Genomic DNA, 9933 nt, shown 5'->3' with positions numbered 1-9933 from the left:
ACACACACACACACATATATATATATCATGCCGCCTTGTGGACTGCTGAGTGGGAAGTACTCTTAATTTCTAGCATTCTAGTGTAAAAGTCAAGGCTAAGTGATCTTACTCATGTTTGGGCATAAACTGTTAAATAAAGGTACCAAGATTCATGCCTGTGCAATGATAAGGCCAATATATCTTCATTTTTTAGGAGCTCTCAGAAAATTCTCTCAGGGCTGTCCCGTTAACTGACGAATTTTGTCGGAAACTCGAACCTTAACTCCTCTAGGGCACGACGCGGGCACCTCTGACAAGGTGAACGCTCTACACAGGTTGACTCTATTTAATTTTTTGAAACGCAGGTTTTCGCTGTGCCCTGTGGACCCCCATCCGCCTAAGAGGGAAGCCCCAGATGCCTGTTCCCAGGCCCCGGCGAGCTTCTGACCGTCGTCTTCCTGCCCTGGATCCGCTCACCTTACAGTCCTGCAGCACTTGGTCGCAATACAGCGACACCTTCTCGTCCCGCCACATCCCCCTCATACGGGACCCGCAGACTGGGGGCAGGAGCTGCGCCTCCTCTTCATCCTCAGGCACTGACGGCAGGGGCTCCTCTTCCTCCTCCTCGGCCGCCTCTCCCGGGTCCTCGGCCTGAGCCGCGGGCAGGCGCTGGAGCCGCAGCCTGGCCGCCTCCCGGCCCGCTTTCCCCTTCACCTGGCGAGGGAAGGCCACCACCGACCGCACTGGGATCGCGGTGCCCTTCAGGGTGGTCGCGGCCGCCGTGTCCCCGGGGACAGCGGAGGCAGCCTTCTCGCCTCGCCTGCCCGGGCTGATGGTGCGGAATGAATCCGCGGGTACCGAGGCCCTGGAGGCCGACGCCATCGACGCCATCTCCTCAGCAGCCCGAGGGCCTGCGCAGCCGTTGGCCACTTTTCCCGCCCTCGGCAGTTCTGGCCAGTAGGTGCGCTGCGCTTCAGGCCCGCAACGAGCGGCGGCTCGAGGGAGTCCGGTCCGGTGGGGTGTTGCGGCTCGGGGAAGGGTGTGGGGCGCGGCCCAGGGCTAGGGGGCGCGGGGCCTGAGGGTAGAGCGCGGGGACCTGCGGAGGCGGTCAGGGTGCTGGGGGGGGCGCTGCTCAGAGCGGAGTGGGACGGGACCGAGTGCCTGGGCTCAGAACAGGGGTGGGGGGCCCGGGGCAATGTTGGGTGCGGCTCCGTGTGGAACCCCCACCAGGTGCCGCTCACACCAGAAGGTGCCAGTTGAGCCCCAACGCACTGGCTCCAAACCCAGCTTTCTCTCTCCCAGGGGAGGTTTCCTTAGGGTCCTCATACTTTCAGGGTGATTACGAGTCACCCTCCAGGTCATCAGGACCTAAAAAAAAGGTGCCCGCCTGCCACTCCACACACGTGTAATTGCACAAACGAAGCCTGAAAGAAAATTTATTTTCATACTGGGAGGTGACACTAACTGGAACCCTCTGGTTATTAGAGGAAACCCTAGTGACAAATCCAGCAACCTAGATTTCCCTCTCAGCCCCCAGCTATTACAGGGTTCACCAAATAAGATTACCTTTACATTTTAAACGGCACTCTCACTTGTCGCCAAGATGTGGTAATACCAAGAAGTTAGTCTGTTTTTTTGTCTCTGTTGTGCTATTCAAAATTCTCACATAAAAGATTATATTATGTAACTGTTAAACTGGACAACTTTCAGCTGGGAGTGATACGTGCAAACTATGAACATTTTCACGATAAAAGTCTGTTCAAGATCACACGTTTTGGAGAACAACAGAGACCACTCACTTCTGGTATTTTACTGTTGAATGTATATTGAGCCAATTGGAATTAACGTTTGTTTACAGTCTAGCTGTGAAATACTGCACTGAAGCTGACAGCTCCCAAGGAGAACAGCATTGGGAAAACACCTGCCTTCCTTCACACTCGTCTGGAAGAACACTATGTTAAATTCTGAGTTTATTTTGAGGAAAACATTAATATCATGTTACTGTAGTTTAGGGAATAATTACAACATACCTCATGTTTCGACTCTGTTCTTACTTTATTCCTTTCGTTGAGTCCTGGACTTTGTTTATAACGATACTAATTCTGCATATTTCACTCACACACACACACACACACAAAAGTTTTACTCTAGTGTTTCTTCAAAAAAGTTTGTTTTGATAAATTATGGGTTTTTTTAATTCTTAGGTTCTGAATAATAAAGACCCCCTGTCCTGGTCCAAAGTTTAAAAACAGCAACAGCTCCCTTTTCCCCCAAAAAGCAAATCTTTGTTAGAAATCTGTTACATGCCACACAATGCATAGATGCCACAGTCACAGAGGTAAAAGACCAAATCCCTGCCCTCATAATCCTAATGAAAGATACAGATGGGTCAGTAGATGATTGTGTTTGGTAAGGACCATGCTTTTATTTATGTATATGTACATAAATAAAAATATATATTTATTTATACATTATTTATATTTATGTATATATACATGAAAAAAATATATATATAAAATATATATATAGGAGAAAAGGACCTTTCTCCTCCGAAGAAGGGATACTTAAGTTGAGTTTTGAAAGCAACTTTTTTTCTTTTTTTTTGCCTCCCAAAGAAATTTAGCTTGTTTCTCCGACCTCCTGTCTTCTCCAGGATGCTTTGACAAATGGAATGCCATTGTCCCTTTTTCCTGCAATGACTCCCTTCTCCCTGGGTCCAACACAGAACTCCCACCACCCAGGCTCAAGATCAGCTTTCATTTCCACCCATGGCCACTGTGTTTCTTGGTCATTCTTCAAGGGGTCTTTGTGTTCTCAACCTTCTCCTGTGTTCCCAAGTGGAAGCTCCGTTGGCTCGCCCTCTGGTCCTCTTCCTGCTGAGCCAGTCTTCAACCAGGAGTCACACCAGAGCCACCAGGACAAGGAAAGCTAGGCCCATCTGAAGGAGATTCTGGGCAGTGTGGTCTCAGAGGGCACAGTCTTTCTGGAGTCCCGTCTCTGTGGTTAAAAGGTAGGTGTCCCAAGAGCCAGAAGAGGTGGGGTCTGCATGTGCAAAGCTGGTGTTCTCAATGTCCCCTGTGACCAGGAGCTTCACCGGTTCACTGGGGAAAGACCACACACGGTTGTTATAGGAGCCAAAATATCGGTATGTCCCTCTGTGTGGGCTGTGGTCACAGGGCCCATGGGGAACTCCACCTGGAGATTCCCATATCTGCACTGTACGTGACTGGATCTTCCCTCCTGTTACCACCAGATCCAGAGAGTCACTGGTCCCTGACCAGAGCTCCCAGTCAGATAGAAGCAGCTGTACAGCCCTGCCGTGCGGGAGGTCATGACCAGGATGTGGAATTCAACTTTGTTAATCCGTTCAGGGGGTTTTGGTCTCTCCATGGCAGAAAGGCTTCCTTCAAAGCACAGCTGGTATTCAACAGCCCCAGAATTTCCCCGGTAACAGATGGTCACCGGCTTTGCATTTGGAATCATGAAACTAGGTTCAGCCCAGATGATGGGTTTTGGGAGAGTCTGCTGCTGAGTACTAATCCTCTGACTCAGACACAGCCAGTGGCAGAGCAGGGCTGGGAGTGTAGAAGCCATCACTCAGATTCTGCCAGGCGAGTGCCAAGCAGCGGGGTGGAGACGGAGCCCAGCAGGCCAGGAGATGCACAGGATCTGGTGGGTGAGACCCATCACCACGGGGCAGCTTTCACTTTGACTTTTTTTACAAGAAGGTTCACATCTCCTCTCCACCTCTGACCATGAGCCTACAGAAAGGCCATGGTCCCTATGACACATCTGACCATAGCTGTGGTCTAGCCAGCTCCTCTGATAATTGTCCGCTCAGCCTGAAATGCATTTCTGGGTCAACTTCTCAATTCTGCAATGTGGAAGTCATGCCCAGGGCATGGGTCAGTATACAGACCCATGATACTGCCTGAGAATCATAAAAATATGGGGGAATTTCACAATGAGATACCATCTCACACCAGTCAGAATGGCTATTACTAAAAAGTCAGAAATTAACAGATGCTGGTGAGATGGTGGAGCAAAGAAGAAGGTTTACACACTGTTGGTGGGAGTGTAAATTAGTTCAGCCACTGTGGAAAGCAGTTTGGAGATTTTTTGAAGAACTACAAATAGAATTACCATTCATCCCAGTAATCTCATTCCTGGGTATATGTCCAAAGGAAAATAAATAATTCTACCAAAAAGACACATGCACTTGTATGTTCATTGGAGCACTTCATAATAGCAAAGACATAGAATCAACCCAGGTGCCCAACAGTAGTGCATTGGATTAGGAAAATGTGGTACATATACATCATGGAATACTATACAACCATTAAAAGGCACAAGATTTTTGCAACCACATGGATAGAGGTGGAGGCCAATATCCTAAGCAAATCAACACAGAAACAGAAAACCAAATACCACATGTTCTCGCTTATAAGTGGGAGCTAAACATTGGGTACACATGAACACAAAGAAGGGAACAACAATCACTGGGGACTCCAAAAAGGAGAAGGGAAGGAGGGGGACAAGACTTGAAAAACTATGTATTTGGTACTATGCTCACTAGTTGGGCAACTGGATCATTAAAAGTGCACATGTATCTGCTGAATCTAAAAAAAATAAGTAAAAATAGGGAGTTTTTAACCTTGGCTCTTCTGTGTACAGCACGCACATGCTTGGATAAGTTCATTGGTTTTGTCAGAATGGAATGATAACACTATCTTCTTCAATGATCAGTTATAATGTTTCAATAAAATAAAATAAAAGTGAAAAGAAAAGCTTCCCACTTAAAGACTTAATAAGGGCTGGGCACGGTGACTCACGCCTGTAATCCCAACACTTTGGGAGGCTGAGGCAGGCGGATCACAAGGTCAGGAGTTAAACACCAGCCTGGCCAATATGGTGAAACGCCATCTCTACTAAAAATGCAAAAATTAGCCAGGAGTGGTGGCAGGCACCTGTAGTCCCAGCTACTTGGGAGGCTTAGGCAGGAGAATCACTCAAACCCAGGAGACAGAGGTTGCAGTGAGCTGATATCACGCCACTGTACTCCAGCGTGATATCAGCTGGAGACAGAATGAGACTCTGTCTCCAAAAAATTAAAAAAAAAAAAAAATTCTCTACTAAGGTCGTGAAGATCTACAGTAAGAACAAATGTTCTATTTGTGAAATTGTTAAGAAGAAAAAAGTAATTGGTGCATATATAGGGTATGGTACTATGCACGCTTTCTGGCATCCACTGGGGCCTTGGAATGTATCCTAGTGGATACGGGGGACTGCAAAGAAATGTGCTAATTCAAAACAGTGAGCAACATTGGAGAGTCTCCCTGCAGGTACAAGAGGATGGACTGACTGAGAAGTAGATTTCCCGTATACTCTTGGGAGATGAATAACAACAGCAACAATTAGAGTGAAGAAAGCGCAATAGTAGAAAGGGATCCCTCTCTCTCTTTTTTTTTTTCCAAGACAGAATCTTACTCTGTCACCCAGGCTGGAGTACAGTGGCGTGATCTTGGCTTACTGCAATCTCCACCTCCCCGGTTCAAGTGATTCTCGTGCCTCAGCCTCCCAAGTAACTGGGACCATAGGCATGCACCACCATGTCTGGGTAATTATTGTATTTTTAGTAGATACAGGGTTTCACCATGTTGCCCAGGCTGGTCTCCGACTCCTGAACTCAAGTGATCCACCCGCCTCGGCCTCCCAAAGTGCTGGGATTACAGGAGTGAGCCACTGTGCCCAGCCTGATTCCTCTCTTTCTTCACCATCAAACTACTCTGTCCTATATGAGAAGAAAGGGGTGGAAGAGTTTTTCCCACTCTTCCACGTGGTCCTGAGAAGTGAACATGCACAGCCCCTGTCCCTCTTCTTGACAGAAAAGCCTTGTCTCTTTCTCACTTCCAAAATTTGGCTTGACTCTCATGGTGTAGTCAACTTCTTGAAGTTTGCAGGATAAGATGTCAGGCAGGATGAGGGTTCAAGTACCAAGTCTCTTTTTTCAGTGTCTTCAACTCTTAGCCCTAAATTCCAGAATGTCCTTCCTCCATCCAGCCAGTATTCATCCATTCTACTTGTCTAGATAGTCCCTACCCAAATGTCCTTATAACATTTTGAGGGATGGCATCATTCTCATTTGTCTATAACATCTTGCCTAGAACCATTGGTTTTACAGGCAGTACAAGAAGCACAATGCTGGCATCTGCTCAGCTTCTGGGGAAGCCTCAGGAAACTTTCAATCATGGCAGAAGGAAAAGAGGAAGCAGGCACATCTTACATGGCTGGAGCAGAAGCAAGAGAGCTAAAATAACTTTTATCGCTTTTTTTTTTTAAACCTCTGAACTTTCTATTAGCCTCCTGCTCCCCAAAGAGTATCCTGCTTCTGCTGGCTTAATGTCTCAGAATTTTGGTGTCGTTGGTCTCCAGACACCGCTTTGCCATCCACTATCCAGTGGGTGGTGGTCTTCTGAATGGTTTGCATGGAGCTGCTGCTGTCCAGGGTATCACCAAGATTGAAGTCCTCGCCATCTTCCAGCAGGCCATGGCAGGTGGTGATCTCAGCCTCCAGCTTGACTTTGATGTTCAGCAGGGCCTTGTACTCCTGGGCCTGGCACTGTCCCTCTGCCCGGGTCTGTGCTAGCTCTGACTCCAGGTGCAGCAGGATCCCATTGAGCTGCTCCATCTGCAGGGCATAGTGGGCCTCCGCCTCCCTCAGGCTGTTCTCTAAGCTGGCCTTCAGATTTCTCATGGAGTCCAGGTTGATCTCCAAGGACTGGACTGTACATCTCAGCTCTGTGATTGTCATCTCAGCAACTCCAACCTTTGTGGATTGCGTGGTAACCACTATGGTGCTCTCCTTAATCTACTGAGACCAGTACTTGTCCAGCTCCTCTTGGTTCTTCTAAGCCAGCTTGTCATATTGGGCCCAGATGTCTGCCATGATCTTGGCAAGGTCCTGAGATTTGGGGGCATCTACCTCCAAGGTCAACCCAGAGCAGACAGTCTGGATTTGTAGGCCTTTTACTTCCTCTTCATGGTTCTTCTTCATGAAAAGCAGCTCCTCCTTGAGAGCCTCCATCTCTGTCTCCAGCCGCAGCCGAATGACACTGGTGTCATCAATGGCCTTACAGAGCCCCTGGATGTCACTCTCCACAGACTGGTGCATGGCCAGCTCTGTCTCATACTTGACTCTAAAGTCATCAGCAGCAAGATGGGCATTGTCAATCTGCAGAACAATGCGGGCATTGTCCACAGTATTTGTGAAGATCTGAGCCCTCAGGTCCTTGATGGTCTTGAAGTAATGGCTCCAGTCTCTGATCTGGGTCCCTTCTTCTCCAGGTGCTCCCGGATTTTGCTCTCCAGCTTCTGGTTCTCGGTCTCCAGGCTCCTCACTCTGTCCAGGTAGAAGGCCAGGCGGTGGTTCAGGCTTTGCATGGGCTCCTTTTCGTTCTGGATGCCTCCCATTCCTGCCAGACCCCCAGCCATCCCTGCGGCCAGGCCCCTGACCCCATGCCTCCCTGGAAGCTGGTGGAGCGGGACACGGAGATTTGGGAACCAGAGCCCCCGGGCGTCTGCATAGATGCTGTCTGTGCTGCTGACTGGCAGTGGGCCATAGCTGGGTGCCTAGACAGAACCCAGGGACTGGTAGTTAGTGGAGATGTAGCGAGTGGTGAAGTTCATGCTGTCTGCAGAGGAGAGCAAGAGACAGGACTCAGGCTTTGCTGACGACCTACTTTTTACTAATGAAAGCAATGCCTCTACCCTGAGCCAATTTGGACAATACAGGAAAGCATAAGAAAGAAGAACACTTAAATGAGCTGTAATTCCAATACTCAGCAATAACTACTACTAGATTTTGGTATATTTTCTTTCAGTATTTTTTTTCTATAACATTGTTACAAAGTTTAGATCATATTAAATTTTATAGCTTGTTTTTCTATTTAGATAAGCATTTGCATATCACTAAAAATTACTTAAACACATAATTTTCAAGAGTGCCATGTAATTTCTTGGTATAAATATAACTTGTATAACCTTATATTTTCAAGCATTTGGGCTACATTAATTTCTATAGCATCAGATATGCCATTTTGAATATCTTAGTGCGTAAGCTTTTGCTTATATTTCAGATATTCCTCTAGGGGAAAGCGGGATTACTGAATCAAGATGTAGAAACATTTTAACGCTCTCATTATTGCCAAACTGTTTCCCAAAAAGAATGTAATTTCTACTTCTGTTAGCAGATAAAATTCCCAGGTTGGCTGAGTTATGAAAGAGAAGGAAACTGTAGGCACCTAAAGCAGGGACAGAATGCGGGGACGGAGTAAGGTAAATATTCTAAGCAGAGAGAGTAGTTAGTGGCTTTATCCAGGGGTCACAGAACTTGGTCTAGGTAGCTGAATATAACAGGAGTAGAGAGGACAATTTGGGACGAAAACTCAAGCTGTATAGCTATGCATAAGCCATATTACAAAGAGTCACATATATTATGTTAAGAAGTTGAATTCTAGCCTTACTGATAAACTCACTCTTATTCAACTTTATGTCCCACCCCTGCTCCAGCACCCTCAGCATTCATTCCCATATAAATTATCCCAGCTCCTGCCAGTATATACTGACTAGCTCCTTCAGGGTACAGTTATTTTTCTCCCTTAGCCACTTCAGCAGTTCCCCAGCCAGTTATGTTGTGTCTTAACCCTATTTATTGGATTAGTGGCCAGGAGTAGATCCTCAAAGTGGTGGCTATCATCTTCAGAAGCAGAAGCCTATGCATCATCTTCAAGCACAGGAGACTCTACCCTTTTATGAGGAGACATGAGCTCAGAGGGTACAGGGGAATCCGGGAATTCAACATTTTCAAGTGCATCAACCAAGATCTTCCTGTAACATCTCAGCATCTTACTCCTTCCCAATCAGAACCTGATTTTGGTGTAGCATTCCTGCTCAGGCTAAGAACTCAACCTTCTCTACAACTCTGTTACCGTCATAAAAATCTGGAACTCTTTTTTTTCCTCCTCCTCAGCAAGAAATGAAAGTCATTTTTGTATGTTGCAGTAGAGGCCCTCTAGCTTCCACAGTTCACCTTAAATTCATGATTAATCGCCTCAGCCTTCCCTTCTCTTTTGCCAAAAAATCAATATTACCCAGAAAGAGCCCTTTGATTACACAGTCTTTATAATCACTCCTTCCACAAAACCTCTCAGACTCCTGAAAACAGTACACCAGCAGTGCATTCCCTTCCCTTTTGCTAACTAAAAGATTTTGGCAATTGCACCTGCATAGCACACTAGGAGCCATCAATATTTAAACTATCAAAGACAGTGTCCTTATTGACAGCTGGCTGGCAGATGGGCCAGCACCAAAATATCATCTTATAGTCTGTCTTCCACTAATTCTTAAACTGGGTTTCCTTGGAAGCAGACTCTGAAGCAGTGATTTTCAGAAAGAGAATACAGGGGAATGCTTTTGAGAATGACACCTGTAAGGGAATGAGGGAAGCAAGAATGGCCAGAGTTATTGAACTGTAAATCATTTGTAACAGAGTCTTCAGCAATTCCTACTGGAAGCTCTGAACTGGGATGGCCCTTCAAAACTGTCCTGCATTAAGGCAAGGGAGTGGGCTTTGTATCTTTACATCTGCCAGTCATTGGATATGGACTGCCTGTAGAGAGGAGACATAACCTTGATTGTGGCAGCTCCCTTTAGCTGATGTAATGCCCAGAGAGGGACTCACGTGTGAGTCTTCATCAGCCAACACTCCCAGCAGCTGGGAGAGTGAATGTTGTGATCCTAAAATGGAGATGGGGGCAGCATCCCACAGCATCCGCTACATTCAGTTATCACACCTGGGATATAAGATAGCATAGAACTCTCCAAAGTGGATTTGATGTTGACTTAGCTGAGCTATTGGCTTAGGAGCAGGATTAGTTCCAGCATTTGAGACCATTT

At 46.8% G+C, this 9933-nt stretch overlaps 1 protein-coding gene and 2 pseudogenes across 1 annotated transcript in view; all 3 read right to left on the bottom strand.

The window, feature by feature from the left end:
- The window catches only part of SHCBP1L (SHC SH2-domain binding protein 1-like), a 48706-nt gene extending 47034 nt beyond the window's left edge, over nt 1-1672 (bottom strand). Inside the window, exon 1 of the mRNA XM_011942107.1 lies at nt 457-1672. Within this exon, the coding sequence (XP_011797497.1) occupies nt 457-870 (414 nt within the window). The 5' untranslated portion in view covers nt 871-1672. The remainder of the gene's footprint in view (nt 1-456) is intronic.
- A 1095-nt stretch (nt 1673-2767) lies between these two features.
- Nucleotides 2768-3592, bottom strand: LOC105511920 (annotated as a pseudogene).
- A 2783-nt stretch (nt 3593-6375) lies between these two features.
- Nucleotides 6376-7665, bottom strand: LOC105511893 (annotated as a pseudogene).
- Nucleotides 7666-9933: the final 2268 nt, after the last annotated feature.

The sequence above is a fragment of the Colobus angolensis genome, unplaced genomic scaffold, assembly GCF_000951035.1.
Source record: "Colobus angolensis palliatus isolate OR3802 unplaced genomic scaffold, Cang.pa_1.0 Scaffold206, whole genome shotgun sequence".
NCBI classification, from domain to species: domain Eukaryota; kingdom Metazoa; phylum Chordata; class Mammalia; order Primates; family Cercopithecidae; genus Colobus; species Colobus angolensis.
This window is presented reverse-complemented; position numbering and strand designations above follow the sequence as displayed.